Genomic DNA, 23,650 nt, shown 5'->3' on the forward strand with positions numbered 1-23,650 from the left:
ATTTCTTACGTGTTCTATAAGAGTTCCCCAATCTGGAGAAAATATAAAGATATCATCCAATTAAAATTCGTTACACAACCCAAGGGGAGCAAAGTGCGTTTCTGTAATAACGCAGTCTTCCACTCATCCCCTTGTCTGATCCGGATCAGATTGTAGAGAACCAATGGGCACCCACTACCTGATTGTCTGGGTTTAATCTAAAAAATATAACTGGCCGGAGTGTAAGAAACAAAAAAAAAAAAGCTTAAACTTACCTTCACCGGCGGTCCTGCGCAAAATCTGCTGTTCTCCTCCTCTAATCTCTCCCTCAGACAGAACACTGCAATGTGCAATGAGCTGAACACATAACCAATTGATTCCCCATTTCTAATGTAATCGGCTAAGTGTAAAAAAATGGTCACCACATTTATTACTATGCTTGAACAATACCTGGAAAATCCAATGAAGGTAATTGAAAGAGTGTACCGGAAACAACAAGCTCAGCTGCTGTACTGGACTACCAGCTGGAAAGTCGGCCAGCCGAGCATCACCATTTCCAATATCTCATTCACCAGCTGTGACTTAAGAAAGAACCAAGAACAAATAAACAGTATAAGGCTAAATTCACATGCACGTACGTCCGGAGCACTGGAGATGCACAGCATATGGGGAAAGATAGGACATGTTCGAGGGGATGTACGGTCATGTGAATGCAGCCGAAAACAGTAAAAAAGTGCAATAAAAGAGGGAGGGGAGGGACTGCTTATGTGTGCTGCGATGGAGTGCAGGAGGAGCCGGAACCGCAGCTTCTATTCCCCCTATGTGCTGCAATTAGAAGGGGGAATCGTCATGAGGTCACTCACTGGGAGTGGTGAGTGCCCCCCCATACCAAAACCAGGCTCACTGTCCCTATCGTAAAGTGCCAGACACCCCTTTCGCCATTTACCCTATATAACTGGAAAACCGCAACCACCAGTCCAGGGGCACCAGTCCTACTTGGTCTGGCATATGTTTGTATGACTATGCAACCAAGGAACATGTAAGAACACACCTCTCAAAGTATCTGTAACTTTAAGCCTCTCTGTAACTGTGTAAGAATCGCCGGGACACTATGAACAAAAGAATTTCCCCCAGGGAATCAATAAAGTTGCATCGTATTGTATCCACAGAGGTGTGGATTTTATTGCACAGAGATGATTTTTGCTGTTGTGTCGATAAAGGGGAAAGAAAACTTTCTTAACCCCTTAACGCTCTGCGCCGTAGCTCTACGGCGCAGAGGTATAAGGGATGTATGAAGAGGGCTCAAGGGCTGAGTCCTCTTCATACAAAGGTGGGGATTTTTGCATTTTGCATAAAACCCCCACCGCTAATAACCGCGGTCGGTGCTAGCACCGATCGCGGCTATTAACCCCCCCCGTTGCCGCCGGCAAAGTCGCCGCCGGCATTTAAAAGACGGCGGCGTGCGGGCGCCACCATCCTTTTTTCGATCGCGACGCCCCCGAACGTCATTGGGGGGCGGCGATCGGTTGCCATGGTAGCCTCGTGTCTTATTTATCTGGCAGCCAGTGGCTCATTGTAATGAATGTGCTGCAAAAATGCCATATATTGCAATACAGAAGTATTGCAGTATATGGTAGCAGCGATCTGACTATCTAGGGTTAATGTACCCTAGATGGTCTAAAAGATAGTGAAAAAAAAGTTTAAAAAATAAAAAAAATTAATAAAATATTAAAAATTCAAATCCTCCCCCCTTTCCCTAGAACTGATATAAAACATAATAAGCAGTAAAAATCACAAACATATTAGGTATCGCCACGTCCCAAAATGCTTGATCTATCAAAATATAAAAACGGTTATGGCCGGCGGTGACCTCCGAGGCGGGAAATGGCGCACAAATGTCCGAATTGCGACTTTTACACCTTTTTACATAACATAAAAAATGAAATAAAAAATGATCAAAATGTCGCACAGACCTCAAAATGGTAGCAATGAAAACGTCGCTTCATTTCGCAAAAAAATGACCCCTCACACATTTCCGTGCGCCAAAGTATGAAAAAGTTATTAGCGTCAGAAGATGGCAAAAAAATTTTTTCTTTTTTGTACACATTCGTTTAATTTTTGAAAATGTATTAAAACACAATAAAACCTATATAAATTTGGTATCACCGCGATCGCACCGAACCAAAGAATAAAGTAGGCGTGTTATTTGGAGCGAAGAGTTAAAGTCGTAAAAACTGAGCCCACCTTTTCAATTTTTCCACATTTGGAATTTTTTTTCAGCTTCGCAGTACATGGCATGTTAAAATAAATAACATTACGGGAAAGTAAAATTTGTTACGCACAAAATAAGCCCTCACACAGGTCTGTACACGGAAAAATGAAAAAGTTAGGGATTTTTGAAGTTGGAGAGCGAGAAATGAGCCGAAAAACCCTGCGTCCTTAAGGGGTTAAACACCCCATCTCTTCTCCAAACTTTCTAGCCCTGCGCACTCCTGCGCTCAAATTCACACACATGTTGATAGCTTCTGCTCCAGCAGTAATAATCTCTGTCCCTGCATTTTGGAAGCTCCGCCCCTCTGCCAAAAGACCCTTCCCCCTCACCCACGAGGCTCCACCTCCTTCCCACAATGAAGAGAGCTCAGGAGCAGAGCACAGCAGGGAGAGCAGAGAGCTCAGAAGCAGAGCACAGCAGGGAAAGCAGAGAGCTCAGGAGCAGAGCACAGCAGGAACAGCAGAGAGCTCAGGAGCAGAGCACAGCAGGGACAGCAGAGAGCTCAGGAGCAGAGCCATACAGGGAGAGCAGAGAGCTCAGGAGCAGAGCACAGCAGGGACAGCAGAGAGCTCAGGAGCAGAGCCATACAGGGAGAGCAGAGAGCTCAGGAGCAGAGCACAGCAGGGACAGCAGAGAGCTCAGGAGCAGAGCCATACAGGGAGAGCAGAGAGCTCAGGAGCAGAGCACAGCAGGGACAGCAGAGAGCTCAGGAGCAGAGCCATACAGGGAGAGCAGAGAGCTCAGGAGCAGAGCACAGCAGGGACAGCAGAGAGCTCAGGAGCAGAGCAGAGCAGGAACAGCAGAGAGCTCAGGAGCAGTGCACAGCAGGAACAGCAGAGAGCTCAGGACCAGAGCACAGAAGGGACAGCATAGACCTTAATAAATGGCCTAGATGCCTTTTTATAACTAAATAACATTGTTGGTTATGTTATATAGAATTGTTTCCCTTAAATCCCTTCCTCATCCAATCCCTTCCCTTCCTTGGTTGAACTTTAAGGACATGTGTCTTCCAACCATATAAACTGTGTAACACTGACAGCAATTCAACTGACATAAAAGTCCCCTAACAATTATTAAAAAGATAAGTAAAGTTTTAAATAAAACAAAAAACAACAACACACTTTTCATCCCCTTCTCCTCCAAGTTAACATCAACTTTTATAATTACGCTTATGACCCTGAATGGTTCTGAGGTATTATCAGAGCCCCCTTTGTGCTGTAGCTTCACAGGCTGTTACACGGTGCAGGAGGACTTCTCCCTCCCACTGTGTGAGATTACATCAGGCAGACTAAGGGGAGAAGTACTGAGCGATGAGGGGAAGAAAGACAGTGTAACAGCCAGTGAATCTGCAGCACAGTGAGGCTCTGGTAACACCCCCAGAGCTCTTCAGGCTCATTAGCATATTTTAATAAGGTGATTTTAGAAGGAAGGAGACCATGGACAACACATATGAGAAGATTCACACAGTCACCTTCTCTAATTATTTAGCTTGAAAGGTTTAGTTAAACAATAAGATTTACGTATCCTGAGGCTACATTGTAATCAATGCGAAATACCGGGTGCTGGTCACCGATCACGTACGTTTCCATTAGTCCCCAAATCAATCCAACCAAAACGTGTGAATGTGGCCTTAAATGATACCATGAAAAAGTAATACTGCTCCCACAAAGAGACAGACCTCATGCATCAAGTTATGACTGCAACGAGGCAATGACCACAAGGGGTTAATGCGACTTGTAGGTAGTGGATTCCCAGTTCCCTTCAATGAAATGACACAGGCGGCTGCTGCTTGGCAGACGCACATCCGACTTCTCTTCCTCCACCCTAAAACCTCTCCTCTCCTCCACTACATGACTCTACAGAAGCAGAGGACGCCCGGCAGGAGTCACGTCTGGGGTCAGGAGCCTCCGAGGGAATGAAAGAGGTGACATCACATCAAGAACCGCTGGTAAATTCAGAATTATACAAAACCGGAATACAATATGTCAAGAAATCTTATTGTTACAATGTTGCACGAAATGTATCTTCTAGAGGCTTCTAAAGACAAAGTAAAATGTATGAAATCTTCTCCTTTCTGGTCTCCCTCATTCTCTCTCTATCCCTAATCCTAGTAGATTATCCGATTTATTTTAGTTTGTATTTTGTCATTTCTTATTTAGGCATCAGACAGATTTCTTGAGAAAAATTTATGCAGTTTAAATCATTTCCATACATGTCACTGGGGTTGTTTTGGCAGGAAGTTTATGGATTCCTCCGCTTCTTATTTAGTATAAATGGGAGAACTGCAGATTAGGGTTAGGACGTCTCGTCTGCATTCAGAATTTGGAACTTTATCCCTGCATTTTCTGCAATAGTTTTCGTTTAGTTACTGAATCATCATCCAATGTGAACAGTCAGAAAGTCCCCAATACTGATAATGTAGTGTCTCCTTCAGCTGGGACCCCCAGTGAGCATCCAATGGGGTGAATCCGATATCTCAGCCGGAAGCCGGAAGGACAGGCGTCCATCTATTCCGTCTGCTTATATGGATAAGATCAAAATTATTTGTATGAAATCATCACATTTCCATGGGAAATAACCAAGGTCCATGCAGTTCTCATCATCATCTGGGACCCAGTAAACAGACCAGGATCAAATTATTATCCCCAGTCCTGTGAATAGGAGACAAAAATTTGAGACAACCCCCTTAAGAATACTCAGCAATAATTGATATGTTGTCAACTCAAAACCTGCAAAGTAAATGATTTAATGTTGCAGATAGAAGAGTAACCCTCAGTGATTACATCTTTTGTGTCCCTGGCTTAAAGGACATTTACCACCAGGATGAAGGAATGTACACCCAGCACACTGACATACTGGTGCGCGCCCCCTCTGGTAGGATCTGATCTTCTTCTAGCTTTTTATGCTCAGGTTTTTACAAAAAAAGCATGTGGGGCTTTGGGCTCCATAGGTGTTAATATGATTTGCCCTACAGAATTTGATGCTGCTATATAAATAAAGATTATTATTATGGATCCAGGAGCCCCTCATGCACAATTACCTAATTTTTAAGCAATTTTTTTCTTACAAATCAAGGTCATAGGAAGCTTAAATCATAACTGTAAAGTCACAGAAAAAAAATTGTTTTCGAACAGCTGGAGAGAGTCTTTGATAACAATTCCAACAATACCTGTATCATGCTGCTGCGATATATCTGGTATATTTAACATTATTTCTTATTATATAAGACTCAGCTTTTTCTGAAGTGGGTGGGCACTTCCTGGTTGCGACATCAGCTCAGGGCACTGAAGCCAGAACAGGACAGCATGTTTGTAATTGGCCGATCTGAAGCATGTGACGAATCACATGCTTGTGACATCACTAAAGGTCCTACAGCCCCTCTCTACAACCCTCCTGTCATCTGTAACTGTTCTATGTGGTTTCCCTTGGTTACCAGAAAGCATGACAAATGGAGATTAGCCTGAGGGGAGAGATAAAACCTCCTTTAGCTGCTAAACACCTGCAGATAGCTAATTAGAGTAAATTGGATAATTGCTTATACTTGCTTGGTGCAGAGTTAGGCAAAAGTTTTTATACTTTTCAGTTGTTTCCAGCCCAAGAGGGCAGAGGTAGCCCAAGAGGGCACACACAACCTGGAGGTAGATGTCCTTTAAAGGAGATATTCCATTTGTTTTTATGCATTATGAACCAAACACATGTTTCTCTACTTGTACTGATTGAGGACCCCAGGGATATCCACTGCTTAGAGATATTTTACACCTCCCACATGAGTCATTTGTGAGAGTACATCTGGATTTTCATTCTATCACTGTGTCAGTCTGGTTTTCACCGTGGATCTTTCCTTTAACTTTTTATGTGTTATTATATTTATTAGATCAGTCAAATATATTTGGCAGGAATTTGTATTAGTTTGTTTTTTTGTAATAATTATGCATTCAGCCAGACAGACATTTTGGGGCACATTTACTTACCCGGTCCCGCGGAGTTCACAGAAAGTGCATTGTATGATGATAATGCACCTTGCCGCGATTCACTTAGATCGTGCACCCGATATTCTGCATTTGTCGCTCCGTGCTCAGGTCCGCCGGAGTTCACCTTCTTCTTCCTGGTGCATGTAAGTGCTTGGGCTTGTGACACAATTTGAAAGTTAAATCCCGCGCTCAGTCCGAATCAGTCGGATCGTTTGACGGCACGCCCTCCGATTTCTGCTGCATGAAAGCCACCGCAGTCCAATCGCGTGCGACACAATCCCCAGTTACATACCTGTCACAGCGGTGCAAATCCTGAAAATGTCGGAAAATCCAAGGAAAGTGCGGCCACGGACCCTTAGTATATATGCCCCATTTAGAGCACTGATCGTTTTCTATATATCTGTAGTTATTCTACTGAAAAGAGGAGGAAAAATTAAAAAAAGGACGTCGCCTTGTGCAAGATATCATGGTATAAAGAAAAAGAGTAAATTGGGGGAAGGCTGATTAATTTATCCCCCCCAAAAATTATGCAAGTTGGGCAAGTATATGGAGACGTGACAAGGCTGCCCTCGTCAAGCTGATATCATATCCCAAGAAGGGGTCGAAGGCCAGTGAGAGTAATAGGAGTGTCCTCCAAAACAAATAATCCTGCAACACTCTGTCAGTCCTTAAAGGAAATCTACCATTTGTTTTTATGCATTGTGAACCAAACATAACTTGAGAATGCTGTAGCGACACTGTTGCAGAAACATATCATGTATAATACCTGAGTGGTTTTGCTCAAAAAAACAGTTATAAAATGCTGCCGTACATAAAAAGCACTGAACTTCCTGAACTATCCAGACAGGACTATTCAACCTGAGCTGGATGACTCATGCACAGCAGCTGGGAAATGGTGCAGTGATTGATTACTTCTGCCTGTCAGGGACAACACGTGATGACGTATTCTCGGCTTATGCTGGGCAGTACGAACCTGAAGCAGTGCATAATTAGGGTGAGGAAAGCATCGGGGCAGCCACAGGAGCGACAGAGACTCCTTATCATAATTTTATAATTATTTTTTCAGCAAAACCACTCGGATCAGGGATTAAACAAGATATGTTTCTGCATCAGTGTAATTACAGCATTATCAAGGTATGTTTGGTTCTCAATGCACAAAAGCAAATGGTACATTTCCTTTAACTCCAAAGAATTGTTTCAGGCAAAGGTATGGAGAAAAAATCTATTTACTATCTAACTATGTAATCTGAGTACACGTGTGTGGGGCAGTATTGCTCTTCTTCGTAATTAGTAATTCATAAAATCCCACATTGTGCTGCACAGTCGGGACATCATTGGCTATTATACCTTATAGATGTCAGACCTTATGATCATAACCCTAATGAATACAGCACCTAGATCTTTCCAAAAGTTCTGCAGAGATACATGTTGTGGCACCATATATACTTTATATAGGGGACAGAGGCCCCCATTGATATGACCTATGGTGGTCTCAGTGGTCTCTATTCACATATTTCCAATAGCCCCAATCTTAAAGGGATTTTCTTTTTTATTTATTTTAAAAATGGTTTTCTGACTGTAGTATTTTATCAGCTTCCTGGTAATCAGGAATATTGCCGTAGAGGAGACTTTATTCTGCTGTAACTTCATTTCTACTTGAAATTTCAGGGCAAAGAATTTTCATGAAAGGAACAAATTGTTCTTTGATTTGATTCAGCTGTGAAATCCATTTCCTCGGTAGAATTTGCTGACTGACTGCGTCTAGGATCATCACCATGGAACAGTCCACCCCGCTGCTGCTGCTGCTCGTCCTGGTCCGGGCGCTCACTGCTCAGTATTCTGAAGGTAATTTTGGGTCTATTTTAACCTTTGCAGAATTGCGTAGATTGTGTGATGTTGATTTTTTTTTTAGTTTTCACACTTCCTTCCATTCCTTTTGCTTTTCCATTTACATTCTGGGACTTCATGTGGGAAGTTCTGTGATAATGTTGGGATATTACAAGTTTGAACAGCTCCTTCTTGGGCCCCCTGATCAGGACGTGATAATGGCGAAATGTTCTGGCCCCATCTTCTTCTATGGGCTCCAAAGCCCAGTGGCCGGTACAGTCTTCTAGAATTGTGCACTGCACACCCATTGATGACACATGGGCCCATTGAATTGCACACGTCTTGTGCCTTACATTGTATTTCTCCCTATATCAAAGACGTGTGCAGAAGATTACAACTAGGAGTTATTCTTTCTGCTGGATCTACTTCTGGCATAAAAAAATATACTCACCCTCTCTAAAAAACAAAAACACTCATGAAAGTGTCCTGTCTGCAGTATACTTAAAGAGAACCTGTCAGGGCGATTTGGAACACTAAACCCATGGATCATTATGGACCTTATCCTTATGCATTATACCTTCCAACTTTTTGGGTAGAGAAAAAGAGACAAAAAGGAACCTTCCCTTTTTCCTAAACCATTCCCTTTGTCCCAAAACATAGTATAATATCGACCTTAATGGCCCCTGCATAGTATAATGCCTCCTTCCTGTGGCCCCATATAATGCTGCTCTTTAATTTTATCCTCCCTTTAATTTTATCCTCCTTCAGCAATCTCAGTGTAGTATCTAATGTATGTAGTAATATTCATATAATTCAGCATTGGTGATGCTCAAAGAAAAAGTAAGTCCTAAAATACTCTGTGCTGCTGGGGCCTCTGTCCCTTACTCCACTATGTAACTCTGTCTGTGACAGATCTTCTCGTTGCCTTAGACTATGTGACTTCCAGAATCCTAAGAGATCCTGTACTTTCCATACAGATACAGAACAGCCATCCTTAAATACTCTGTGCTGCTCTATGTAACCCTATGCAAATCCACACACATTCATATTGTGCCCGTAGACCCCCCTCTCTTCCATCTCCTGAAATTCTCTGTGATACTGTGGGCTCCATGTAACCTTCCACAAGATAAGCAGGTCCCTCTCCTGAAATGCTCTGTACTGCTGTGAACGATTAGTATGTTCCTAGCTAGAAACTTTCTGCACTCCTAAAATACTCTGCATTCTGCATATTGTCTGTGCTTACACATCACAGTGTCCTCGGCCTCCAGGGGAGCCCGCTCTAAGATGCAGAGGGGTGCAGCGTTAAATGACTTCATCCCCTTGTAATATTTTCCGAATGTCCGGGGGGTTTTGCAGTAGACGGACTGAAACCACAAAGTGCATGTTCCTGCCGCTGCGTTCCCCCTCTTAGCATACTCATCTGATGAAGTCATATAGCATTCTGCTTAGTCATGGCTAATTCATCCGTCCATAGTCTATGTGAAGCCAATTAAAGGGATATTCCCAACTCAATGGCCAATATATATTAAAGGAAATCTACCATTTGATTTGATGCATTATGAAGCAAACATACCTTGAGACTGCTGAAGCTACACTGATGCAGGATCATATCTTGTTTAATCCCCGAGCTGAGTGGTTTTGCTCAAAAAACAATTATAACATTCAGAACCTTGGGAAAGCTGGGTCAGGCTGGCTGCCTAGATAAACACACTAGACACTGAGCTTGTAATTACAAATGGAGGTTAGTCAAGACATGACTAATCAACCTGAGCTGGATCACTCATACACAGCAGCTGGGGGATCGTGCAGCAATTGATTATTCTGCCTTTAGGCACAAGCCATGTATTACATCAACTAGGAGAAGCCTGAACCAAGTGCCGAAGGAGCCATAGAAGGGGCAGAGCTTCATTATTATAATGTTATATCTGTTTTATCAGCAAAACCACTCACACAGGGATTAAACAAGATATGTTTCTGCATCAGTGTAGCTACAGCATTCTAAAGGTATGTTTGCTTCATACTGCATCAAATCAAATGCTAGGTTTCCTTTAAAGTGTTTGCGCCAGTTATGTTATATTGGTAGCTTCTTTTTCAAATAAAGGGGCGTTCTGCTGTCGATCCGAAAATCCTGACGTAATTGTGGCGCACGTCCAGTAGTCAGTATTCTGGAGCGCTCTGCACATTAGTGACATTAGTGACTGTGCGGAGCATCTTTCTGCCTCCCTAATGATAAATGTGGGCCAATTTCTGCAGTGATGCATTAAGTGCAGATGGTGCTTGGCCTTCAATAATTTGGCGCACCCTGCTTGCGCCGATCGTGCACTCAGTTTGATGGGCAAGCGCAACATTTCTATGTGCAGAGTTTTGTGGCGCAGCCAACACAGTGCAGTTGTATTCAGTGCAAAGTCAGATAGAAAATTGGCGCAGATTTGGGCCACTCAGTCCGATTGGGTCATGCGCTGCTGATCAGTATGAGCATTGTCTACTCAACTCCATTGGACATGGAGTTTAGTTCATTGATCGGGGAAATCCTATTTCTTGGTCCAAACTGGTTCGCGGGCAACTGGCTTTAGACAACCCCTGGTGCAGGCCAGGCGTAGGAAAGAAAAGGGGGGACTTGCCCCGGCTCCTTGTTCAGAAGCTTTGGTCCCTGATGTGTTCAAAGGGCTGATGTGGTTGTTCGGTGGCTCCAGGAGGACCCAGCCACATGTTAACGTAAGACTCCACCTTGATGTACGTTTGGAGGTCTATATTTTTTTTATGTATTATTCAATGTTGTGTTTTTTATGTCCATAAATCTGCTTTAGATGATGGCAGAATATCCCAGAATTAAAGGGGGTTTCACCTTTTACAGAAAATCCCTGAAAGGGGAGCATTTGGTGCCCTCTAATGGGCATCTCCTGTTTGTCTGTTTTTTGCTCCCATCGGGCCCTGATGACTTCATGAGATTGGGCATGTGACGTGTATACTTACACCAGGGATTGTCCCAGACATGACGTGAGGAATGAACATGACACCGTCATCACTGTCCCATTGGGTGCAAAAACCCAGGGGATCGGATCGAGTGCATCTAAAATTTCCCTCAATTTCCCCCAAGTCCTGACCCTTCTAGGATTTTACCCTAAAGTGTTATTCTTATTAGAAAATGAACTAACCAACCATCTTTAATAACACAATGGGGTTCCCATCGTGACGAGGATCCATCTCTATCGGTTATTTCCAGCATAGTCTAATGTGAACGCAGTCTGTTGTGGGTAGGTTGGATATAAGACATTTTAATTTCTTCCTATAGGCTCAGGATATGCATCAGATGAAAGTAGCAATAATGAAGTCTATGTTGAGCTGCGGCCATCTATACCTCAACCAGATTACAGAGGTAAGTGGAAGAGCGAGGCAAGTTTTCAATGAAAGTAAATTTTATGCAGGACAGTAACACATAACAAAAGCTTAGATACTCAACATACGGCATCACAGTAATGGCGGTGGGTCATCTTCAATGGTGGTCACGGCCACGTCCTGCTCATAGGAACCCGGGTGCAGTGGTATAAAATAATCGTGCACCGATGTGTCCCTATCCAATCCCTGTGCATAGCTGGGAGGTGGCTGAGCATTAAAGAGAACCTGTCATTCAAATTAACCCACCCAAAATAAATACTTCATTAAAAACTATGGTTAAAAAGCATTGACCATATCTCTAAATGGTTCCTTTCCAAGGCTGCAATGTTAAAAAATCAGTTTGCAAACTTATATGCAACTGTCCTGACGTGAGTCCAATGAGGCCCTGCATATTCATTGGTTACTTGCATTGTCCGCCTCCTAGTTCAAGTCTCAGTGTCACAGAACTCGATGTGGAACATCATTGGAACATCATTGGCCACTTCATGTCATATGACCAGGGTGACATCATGTAAGGTCCTGTTACATCTATCCTATGTATGTATCAGATCACATGAAATCACAGCAGCCTCCATGGAGGATGGGGAGAAGTCTGCAGGGGCATGCTGTAATCATGCCATGATACTGCCATATGCATAGTGTACAGTTTGTTGTTAGGAGGCTAAAGGACCTGTGATGATGTCACCCTGGTCACATGGCATGCTGAGAAGAAGCATGAGACATGGTGGGTGGTCTTAACCCCTTCACACTCTGCGGGGGGCGTATGAAGAGGGCTCACGGGCTGAGCCCTCTTCATACATGGGTGGGGTTTGCATGGTTTCTGCAGATTCATTACAATGAGCCAGTGGCTCATTGTAATGAATACTGTGCAAAAATGCCATAATCTGCAATATAGTAGTATTGCAGTATATGGTAGGAACAATCAGACTATCTAGGTTATGACACCTCCCCCAGCTCCGTACACAGAAGTATGAAAAAGTTATTAGTGTCAGAAGATGGCAACAAATGTTTTTTTCTTTTTCGTACACAATCGTTTAACTTTTAAATAAAACCTGTATACATTTGGTATCACCGCGATCGCACCGAACCAAAGAATAAAGTAGACGTGTTACCTGGAGCTCACGGTGAAAGTCGTAAAAACTGAGCCCACAAGAACGTGAAGCAAACATGTTTGTTTTCTTCAATTTTTCCACATTTGGAATTTTTTTCCAGCTTCCCAGTACACGGCATGGAATAATACATAATGTGACGGAGAAGTAAAATTTGTTAGACACAAAATAAGCCCTGACACAGCTCTGTACACGGAAAAATGAAAAAGTTATGGATTTTTAAAGGTGGAGAGCGAGAAATGAGCGAAAAAACCATGCGTCCTTGATGGGTTAATTATGAGTCATATAGATAAGACCCACAGTCCAACGATGGATTCACAGAGTTATATATTGTACCAGAGCACAGTTCCTGCGGCCGGGCCTAGGATGGGATCTGTACACAAGTAGTAATTATATCATGAGGTAACATGTCCTTATGGAAACTTATGTTTTCCTAGTTCTGCTGTAATTGGTTGGCAGAGAATGGGTTACATTGGACCTACACCACACACAAACTGGCAACAGTGACCCCCACAGTCTGAGGTGGGAACTGCTTTAGGTAGTTTTCGTACTTTCCAGTTTTTCCTAGAACCTACTGGAAGGCATGCTAATGTAGCATGTGACAATACCTTGTGCTGGAGACATATATATATTTTTATAAAAATTCTTTCATAAGAGAATTGCTGGGTGTTGTAGTTCTTCTGATCATGAATGCAGGAGCTGGGAGACTCCTTATAAAAGGAAAAGGTCACGCTAACACGCATTCATATACAGGCAGTCCCCGGGTTACGTACAAGATAGGGTCCGGAGGTTTGTTCTTAAGTTGAATTTGTATGTAGGTCGAAACTGTATATTTTATAATGGAAGTTCTAGACAATTTTTTTTCTTTTGCACCAGTGACAATTGGAGTTTCAAAATTTTTGGTGTAATTGGACAAAGAGTTATCAATAAAGCTTCATTACAGACACCTTACAGCTGATCATTGCAGTCTGGGACTATAGTAAAGCATCCAGAGAGCTTCACCAGAGGTCACATGGGGCAGAGGGTTCCGTCTGTAACTAGGGGTCGTCTGTAAGTCGGGTGTCCTTAAGTAGGGGACCGCCTGTACTACTGGATAACATAAGGATAAAACATTGGGATAATCACATTAAAATATCCACATTGTTATTTATTCCTGAAATTTTTCCCCTACAGTTCCTCGCTGGTGTTATGACTTAAAGATCCAGGATGGGGAGGCCGCCTGTTACTCACCCCGAGGCGGGGGGTATCGCAGCACCCTAGGAACCAGATGCTCTTTGTCATGTGATCAGGGATTCCGTCTGATTGGTCAGAGCTCTGTGCGTTGTATGCAGAACCGGCGCTGGTCGGGATATGCTTACTGCAGGCGTAAGTGACCTTGTAGATAGATAAAAGGTTAAAGGGATGTGTCATATTATTTATCATTTTATTATCAAGATTTATAATATAATATATAATTTTTAATTTGTTTGTGTTTCACTTTCTTTTGACTTTTTTTTTAGATTCTAATTTTATGACTTTTGTAATGTTGTTCTGTTTTTACGTTCAGGAATCCAATGCCATGTTCTACCAGCGATATCTTACGGCTCGTACCAGTGCACGGCAGGGGTTAATGAGGGATCCCGTTGCGATTATACCTGTTCTCCAGGCTATCAGATTGAGGGCGATCGCAATCGCGTCTGCATGGAAGATGGGCTCTGGAGCGGGGGAGAACCTTTTTGTGTAGGTAAATTTTTTGGATGGATTGATTGACCTTTTGCCCCAGCAAGTGTCATCTGTGATCTTGGAATTGGTGGATTTTTAAGTTTACTGTGGAGGGTGAGAGGCTCATTAAACAAACAAGGTGAAACTTAAGGGGTTGTTCTACACAACTTTTTTTCTTTTGTAAGTGATAAAAATAAGTATAATTTTCTCACTTGCCTTTCCGTCTGGCGCTGGATCCAGCATTGGGTCATGGTTTGGTCGCCATAATCTTTGGTTAGCTTACGAGTGCTTCAACCAATCAGGGATGAGCAACCAATCTTTGTTTGAATGTATCATCATTGATTGTTTGGCTCGGGATTCTGCATTGGGTCTGCATTCTGTTTATAAGACATTGGTGGTCACTTTAGTGTCCCCCCATACCTCCAAAACTCTTACATGCGCCCATCCGTCCCCATGAAATTCCAACAAGTCCCTGGTTTTACACAGTGAAAGTGCCGTTCATTTTGTTATACACAGTATAATGACCTTTACAGCTGATTTTTTGTTGTTTTGAAGACCTACACTGTGATCTTCTCTTCCATCAGATATTGATCCACCAAAGATCCAGTGCCCGAACTCAAGGGAAAAAGTTGCCGAGCCAGAAAAACTGACTGCAATGGTGCACTGGGGTAGACCGCTGGTGAAGGATACGGCTGATGGGGTCATCACAAGGTGATAAGACAAACAGTATGTGACCATAGGGGCCGGTGGATCCGGGGGGTAACGTCTCTATGAAGCGAATGCACCTCTGTAGCTAATATACCTGGTTTCTGTTCCATCCAGAGTATTACGTAGAGGTCCTGAATCTGGTTCTGAGTTTCGCGAAGGTGAACACATCATCCGATACACGGCGTACGACAGAGCAAACAATCGTGCGAGCTGCAAGTTTATAGTTAAAGTAGTAGGTAAGGACCAAACTAACCTGAAGTTTGCCCATGAACAGCACAGCAGCCAATGAAAGCTTTTCTTATTGTCTTCCAGTGAGAAGATGCCCGATTCTGTCTCCCCCTCTACACGGCTACATGACCTGTAGTTCTGCTGGAAACAACTATGGCGCCAATTGTGAATATCAGTGTGAAGGGGGTTATGAGCGTCAGGGGGCGGCCGTCAGGGTCTGCCAGTTCAGTCGGCAGTGGGCTGGATCCCCGGCTATTTGTACACGTGAGTAGCTTCTAGGGATAAAAGGATTTAGAGGAGGTCTGTTAGGCCCAAAATGTCTCCAATCCAGTCCAATAATGCTGTATATGGGGCTTCTGCCAAAGACACTAAAACTTATATGGAATTGCTAATCAGCCTGCAAGTGCAGCGGGGGCGGACCTGACATCCAGTGTCGGCTACAGGTTTCAGTAGGCCCCTGGGCGACAGAGCCTCACTGGGCCCCTTTGCAGGGAACTCACTTGGAAACATTAACAATTCAGAAACTAAAACAGTCTCCTGTCCTGATATATTCCCTAGTTTATCATCCCAAACAACCCCCTCATGGTTATTTTGTATAAAGCCTCCCTCACCCCCTATGGGTTCATTAGTTACAGCCCCCCTCACCCTATGGATTCCTTATGTACAGCCTTATGTGGGCCCCCCCCAGCATCCTTGGGCCCTGGCACTTGCCCAGGTCTGCCCAGTGCTGGCGCCGGCCCTGCTGAAAGCTACAGAGAGGAGCTGGAGCAATTACTTCTCTACGTCCCGGCTCACTTGATTTGCATTACCATAAAAAGACGATAAACTCTGCATTGGTCTCTTGTTTTCCCCTCACTTTAGGGAGTTTGTAAAGAATGTTTAGAGGAAACTGCACTTTGCACCTTGTGTGTCGTGACTTTATGTCTATTAAATCTTCAGCCATGCAGATCAACGTCAATGTGAATTCCGCCGGTGGCTTCATTGACCAATTTTTTGAAAAGCAGCGACTTCTGATTATTTCTACCCCCAGTTCCTCTGACAGATACTACAGACTTCAGAGTAATGCTCTGCAGGTAGGTACTGATACAGATGATGTAAGTAGCCGTGCAACTCTCCTTCATATTCTTACCCATCCTCAGACTGGCCCAAAGAAGAGAAAGTAACTGATGATGGACCCCTGAGCTAAGAAGCTACAAGGGGAATACCCCCACCCAGGGCCCCATAATGGAAACAGCTGAAGACCAGGCAGCAGGACACTAACAGGACCTGTAACAGACCAGGGCGAGGCAGCAGGGCACTAACAGGAACCCTAAAACAGGACCCGTCATAGACCAGGGTCAGGCAGCGGGACACTGACAGGACCTCCATAACAGCAACTGTCACAGACCAGGCCGAGGCAGCAGGACTGACAGGACCCACATGACAGGAATCGTCACAGACCAGGGCCAAGCAGCAGGACACTGAAAGGACCCCCATAACAAGAACCGTCACCAGACCAGGGCCAAACAGCAGGACACTGAAAAGACCCACATAACAGGAATCGTCACAGACCAGGGCCAAGCAGCAGGACATTGAAAGGACCCACATAACAGGAATCGTCACAGACCAGGGCCAAGCAGCAGGACACTGACAGGACCCCCATAAAAGGAACTGTCACAGACCAGTACCAAGCAGCAGGACACTGAAAGGACCCCCATAACAGGAATCGTCACAGACCAGGGCCAAGCAGCAGGACACTGAAAGGCCCCCCATAACAGGAACCTTCATAGACCAGGGCCAGGCGGCAGGACACTGAAAGGACCCCCAAAACAGGAACCTTCATAGACCAGGGCCAGGCGGCAGGACACTGACAGGACCCCTGATAACAGCAATCGTCACAGACCAGAGACAAGGAGCAGGGCACTGAAAGGACCCCCATAACAGGAACCATCATCAGACCAGGGTCAAGCAACAGGACACTGAAAGGACCCACATAACAGGAATCGTCATCAGACCAGGGTCAAGCAGCAGGACACTGAAAGGACCCACATAACAGGAATTGTCACTGACCAGGGTCAAGCAGCAGGACACTGAAAGGACCCACATAACAGGAATCGTCACAGACCAGGGTGAGGCAGCAGGACACTGACAAGACCCCCATAACATCAACGGTCACAGACCAGGGCGAGGCAGCAGGACACCGACAGGACATCCATAACAGGAGTCGTCACAGACCAGGTCCAGCCAGCAGACCACTGACAGGACCCCCATAACAGAAACAGTCTGACACCAGGCCAGGAAGCATGACACTACTGAGAAGATCATTTCAACCCCTGACTCCACCATATTCTAAATTCCAAATCCCCATAACTTATATTTATATAGATTTTAAATCTGTTAGATTGTGAGCTTGCTGCACAAACTGCAGCTAACCAGGACCCCAAATCTTACTAATATAATCTATCTCATATCTTTGTATTTATCTATTTATCCCACGCAAACACGGAGAGAAAATACAGAAAACAATATAGTTCACTATTGGGGGGGGGGGGGTCGATCTCTTGACTTCTGTACTTGCCTCTAGGACTCCATAAAGGCAATTTACTAAATAGAGAGCAGGGCCATTGTCTTCTGCCAAATTTCACATCCTTCATGCCAAAATATTGGTGTTAAAGCTCATCGCATTTTACTCCAGTCTCCTATTGGAGTCAAATGTTGGGAGAATTCTGGGAAGGCCTATGCAGGAGGTATGAAGACCAGCTTAAAAAATGGCAATCTTGATATATGCCAACTCGCAAACACCCTTTTGAAGTCTTGGGGGTTTTATATCTGACATCTAGAAAAACATGAACCTGAATCTCAGAGGTGATATTTGTGGATGGCATTGAGGTCAGGACGCAGTAATACAGGCAGGACATCCTTCGGCCTAATGTGTCTCATCTCATAGCCGGACTCCGCACACAGCCATATTACTACACGTCCTTGGCTACACACTGGCCAGATTTTTTGACAATCCAGCATTTATGGGAGCAGTTGAGGAAACATGTGAGTGGACACCAAACAGAACCTGAATCCTCCATACCCAGGCGTATCTCATCCTGCATCCAGTCTGGAGGCAACATGTTCTAGACCAGTAAGCATAGTCTCCAAAGGTGAGCACCCAGTAGTCCTCCCCTGAGAACATTGGATATAAACTGGGAATTTTACAGGGAAAATAAGCCAATGCTGAGAGGTTATCTCCTAAATATCTATCATTTGTGTTTTCACAGAGAGCAAACTGTGGCTTTGAGCAGCGTCACGTTGTGGTGGTGGAGTTGGTCGGAGAAATACCCAAAGAAGTAGGACGTGTGAGAGCGCATCAACTATCCACAGAACTCATTGATCAATTGAGGTAAATTATCTAAAAACCCTTGTAATGTTATGGTTAGAGCATGTGTAAATCATGAAATGTGAGGGTTCTCCATGTTCTTAATTTTTTCTGGATATAACGCAAATCACTGAAATTGGTGCCATTTTTGCGCAAATTGTGTTCATAAAATCGTAAATAAACTCCAGTCCAGATCATGCATAGGAAAACCATTAGAAGAGATTGTAGTGTGTGACTTTTGCGCAACTTTTGGATAAAAAGTCAGAGGTTGATCAGACAGCAGAATCTGTGGGGTTTTTCTAAGACGAACACCTCAAAGTTCCACTGCACCTTTTCAATGTTATATTCCAATAGCATATTCAGAGGTCCCATATGTAGGAAAAAAAAATGTACTACTTACATTTTTGTTTGAGAACAAACAGTGAATAAAGATATGGCTGCAGCCTCACCTCATATCTCCATCTACCCTCCATATAGATTGTGTCCTCCCCTCGTGTCTCCATCTACCCTCCATATAGATTGTGTCCTCCCCTCGTGTCTCCATCTACCCTCCATATAGATTGTGTCCTCCCCTCGTGTCTCCATCTACCCTCCATATAGATTGTGACCTCCCCTCATGTCTCCATTTACCCTACATGTAGATTATGACCTCCCCTCGTGTCTCCATCTACCCTCCAGGTAGATTGTGACCTCCCCTCGTGTCTCCATCTACCCTCCATATAGATTGTGACCTCACCTCATATCTCCATCTACCCTCCATATAGATTGTGTCCTCCCCTCGTGTCTCCATCTACCCTCCATATAGATTGTGTCCTCCCCTCGTGTCTCCATCTACCCTCCATATAGATTGTGTCCTCCCCTCGTGTCTCCATCTACCCTCCATATAGATTGTGACCTCCCCTCATGTCTCCATTTACCCTACATGTAGATTATGACCTCCCCTCGTGTCTCCATCTACCCTCCATATAGATTGTGTCCTCCCCTCGTGTCTCCATCTACCCTCCATATAGATTGTGTCCTCCCCTCGTGTCTCCATCTACCCTCCATATGGATTGTAAACTCACCTCATGTCTCCATCTATCCTCCATGTAGATTGTGTCCTCATCTCCGGTCTCCATCTACCCCCCATATAGATTGTGACCTCCCCTCTTGTCTCCATCTACCCTACATGTAGATTGTGACCTCCCCTCGTGTCTCCATCTACCCTCCATATTGATCGTGACTCCATCTATCCTCCATATGGATTGTGACCTCCCCTCGTGTCTCCATCTACCCTCCATGTAGATTGTGACCTCCCCTCGTGTCTCCATCTACCCTCCATATGGATTGTGACCTCCCCTCGTGTCTCCATCTACCCTCCATGTAGATTGTGACCTCCCCTCGTGTCTCCATCTACCCTCCATATGGATTGTGACCTCCCCTCGTGTCTCCATCTACCCTCCATGTAGATTGTGACCTTCCCTCGTGTCTCCATCTACCCTCCATATGGATTGTGACCTCCCCTCGTGTCTCCATCTACCCTCCATGTAGATTGTGACCTCACCTCGTGTCTCCATTTACCCCCCATATAGATTGTGACCTCCCCTCATGTCTCCATCTACCCTCCATGTAGATTGTGTCCTCACCTCCGGTCTCCATCTACCCTACATGTAGATTGTGACCTCCCCTCATGTCTCCATTTACCCTACATGTAGATTATGACCTCCCCTCGTGTCTCCATTTACCCCCCATATAGATTGTGACCTCCCCTCGTGTCTCCATCTACCCTCCTAATGGATTGTAAACTCACCTCGTGTCTCCATCTACCCTCCATATGGATTGTGACCTCCCCTCGTGTCTCCATCTACCCTCCATGTAGATTGTGTCCTCACCTCATGTCTCCATCTACCCCCCATATAGATTGTGTCCTCACCTCATGTCTCCAGTTACCCCCCATATAGATTGTGACCTCCCCTCGTGTCTCCATCTACCCTCCATATGGATTGTAAACTCACCTCATGTCTCCATCTATCCTCCATGTAGATTGTGTCCTCCCCTTGTGTCTCCATCTACCCTCCATGTAGATTGTGACCTTCCCTCATGTCTCCATCTACCCTCCATGAAGATTGTGACCTTCCCTCATGTCTCCATCTACCCTCCATATGGATTGTGACCTCCCCTCGTGTCTCCATCTACCCTCCATGTAGATTGTGACCTCCCCTCGTGTCTCCATCTACCCTCCATATGGATTGTGACCTCCCCTCGTGTCTCCATCTACCCTCCATGTAGATTGTGACCTCCCCTCGTGTCTCCATCTACCCTCCATGTAGATTGTGACCTCCCCTCATGTCTCCATCTACCCTCCATGTAGATTGTGTCCTCACCTCGTGTCTCCATTTACCCCCCATATAGATTGTGACCTCCCCTCGTGTCTCCATCTACCCTCCATATGGATTGTAAACTCACCTCATGTCTCCATCTACCCTCCATGTAGATTGTGACCTTCCCTCATGTCTCCATCTACCCTCCATATGGATTGTGACCTCCCCTCGTGTCTCCATCTACCCTCCATGTAGATTGTGACCTCCCCTCGTGTCTCCATCTACCCTCCATATGGATTGTGACCTCCCCTCGTGTCTCCATCTACCCTCCATGTAGATTGTGACCTCCCCTCGTGTCTCCATCTACCCTCCATGTAGATTGTGACCTCCCCTCATGTCTCCATCTACCCTCCATGTAGATTGTGTCCTCACCTCGTGTCTCCATTTACCCCCCATATAGATTGTGACCTCCCCTCGTGTCTCCATCTACCCTCCATATGGATTGTAAACTCACCTCGTGTCTCCATCTACCCTCCATGTAGATTGTGACCTCCCCTCATATCTCCATCTACCCTCCAGGTAGATTGTGACCTCCCCTCGTGTCTCCATCTACCCTCCATGTAGATTGTGACCTCCCCTCATATCTCCATCTACCCTCCAGGTAGATTGTGACCTCCCCTCGTGTCTCCATCTACCCTCCAGGTAGATTGTGACCTCACCTCATGTCTCCATCTATCCTCCATGTAGATTGTGACCTCCCCTCGTGTCTCCATCTACCCTCCATATGGATTGTGACCTCCCCTCGTGTCTCCATCTACCCTCCATGTAGATTGTGACCTTCCCTCATGTATCCATTTACCCCCCATATAGATTGTGACCTCCCCTCGTGTCCCCATCTCCCTTCCATGTAGATTGTGTCCTCACCTTGTGTCTCCATTTACCCTACATGTAGATTATGACCTCCCCTCGTGTCTCCATTTACCCCCCATATAGATTGTGACCTCCCCTCGTGTCTCCATCTACCCTCCATATGGATTGTGACCTCCCCTCGTGTCTCCATCTACCCTCCAGGTAGATTGTGACCTCCCCTCATGTCTCCATCTACCCTCCATGTAGATTGTGTCCTCACCTCCGGTCTCCATCTACCCTACATGTAGATTGTGACCTCCCCTCATGTCTCCATTTACCCTACATGTAGATTATGACCTCCCCTCGTGTCTCCATTTACCCCCCATATAGATTGTGACCTCCCCTTGTGTCTCCATCTACCCTCCTAATGGATTGTAAACTCACCTCGTGTCTCCATCTACCCTCCATATGGATTGTGACCTCCCCTCGTGTCTCCATCTACCCTCCATGTAGATTGTGACCTCCCCTCATGTCTCCATCTACCCTCCATGTAGATTGTGACCTCACCTCATGTCTCCATTTACCCCCCATATAGATTGTGACCTCCCCTCGTGTCTCCATCTACCCTCCATATGGATTGTGACCTCCCCTCGTGTCTCCATCTACCCTCCATGTAGATTGTGACCTCCCCTCATGTCTCCATCTACCCTCCATGTAGATTGTGACCTCCCCTCGTGTCTCCATCTACCCTCCATGTAGATTTTGTCCTCACCTTGTGTCTCCATTTACCCCCCATATAGATTGTGACCTCCCCTCGTGTCTCCATCTACCCTCCATATGGATTGTAAACTCACCTCGTGTCTCCATCTACCCTCCATATAGATTGTGACCTTCCCTCGTGTCTCCATCTACCCTCCATATGGATTGTGACCTCCCCTCGTGTCTCCATTTACCCCCCATATAGATTGTGACCTCCCCTCGTGTCTCCATTTACCCCCCATATAGATTGTGACCTCCCCTCGTGTCTCCATCTACCCTCCATATAGATTGTGACCTCCCCTCGTGTCTCCATCCTTATCACTGTTGTCTTGTATTTTGGACTTGTATTTGTTCTTGTCGTAATGTATGTGATTGTACAGCACCATGCAATTATTGCTGCTCTATAAAGAATAATAATTGGGCAATTGATAGCCTATGAGGCCCATGAGAACAACTGAAATCCTGATCCGGCCAAACATCTTGTGACTGGTATTAAGCGGAGCATAAAAATGAGAAATATAAAAATAAAAACCTCTTTTCGCATAATCCTCACAGACAGGCCCTGCGGATCTCCCGATCATACTTCAACATGGTTCTTATCGACAAGTATGGTGTTGACCGAGAACGATATGTGGAGCCTACGACCTCCGATGAGATCTTCACTTTTATCGACACGTATCTCCTGAGCACACGGGAGCGCGTTCAAGTAGAGGCCAACAAGGAAAACTGTGAGTGACAGACATCACTGCTGCTCTACGGAGACTGGAGATCGGAGCTGTGGATATTGTATTTATTAAATAAAACATAGATAATAACTCAAATGTATAATGTAAAGTTATGTACGACAATGTAACCTGTGGATATAAAACCCGTGTCAAAACTGAACAATCAACTACAGGCAGTCCCCGGGTTACATACAAGATAGGGTCTGGAGGTTTGTTCTTAAGTTGAATTTGTATGTAAGTCGAAACTGTATATTTTATAATGGAAGTTCTAGACAATTTTTTTTCTTTTGCCCCAGTGACAATTGGAGTTTCAAAATTTTTGGTGTAATTGGACCAAGAATTATCAATAAAGCTTCATTACAGACATCTTACAGCTGATCATTGCAGTCTGGGACTATAGTAAAGCATCCAAAGAGCTTCACCAGAGGTCACAGTGGGCAGAGGGGTCCGTCTGTAACTATGGGTTGTCTGTAAGTCGGG

At 44.8% G+C, this 23,650-nt stretch overlaps 1 protein-coding gene across 1 annotated transcript; it reads left to right on the top strand.

Moving 5' to 3' along the window:
• The first annotated feature begins 4,022 nt into the window (after positions 1–4,022).
• Positions 4,023–23,334, top strand: SRPX2 (sushi repeat containing protein X-linked 2). Its single transcript, XM_072123071.1, has 11 exons — positions 4,023–4,199; positions 7,891–8,067; positions 11,342–11,425; positions 13,728–13,919; positions 14,101–14,277; positions 14,840–14,966; positions 15,078–15,199; positions 15,276–15,455; positions 16,131–16,264; positions 18,440–18,561; positions 23,001–23,334. The coding sequence occupies exons 2-11, from the start codon at positions 7,998–8,000 to the stop codon at positions 23,179–23,181; spliced, it is 1,389 nt and encodes a 462-aa protein (XP_071979172.1). The 5' UTR covers positions 4,023–4,199; positions 7,891–7,997; the 3' UTR covers positions 23,182–23,334.
• The last annotated feature ends 316 nt before the right edge of the window (positions 23,335–23,650 follow it).

Source organism: Engystomops pustulosus, chromosome 9, assembly GCF_040894005.1.
Source record: "Engystomops pustulosus chromosome 9, aEngPut4.maternal, whole genome shotgun sequence".
NCBI classification, from domain to species: Eukaryota; Metazoa; Chordata; class Amphibia; order Anura; family Leptodactylidae; genus Engystomops; species Engystomops pustulosus.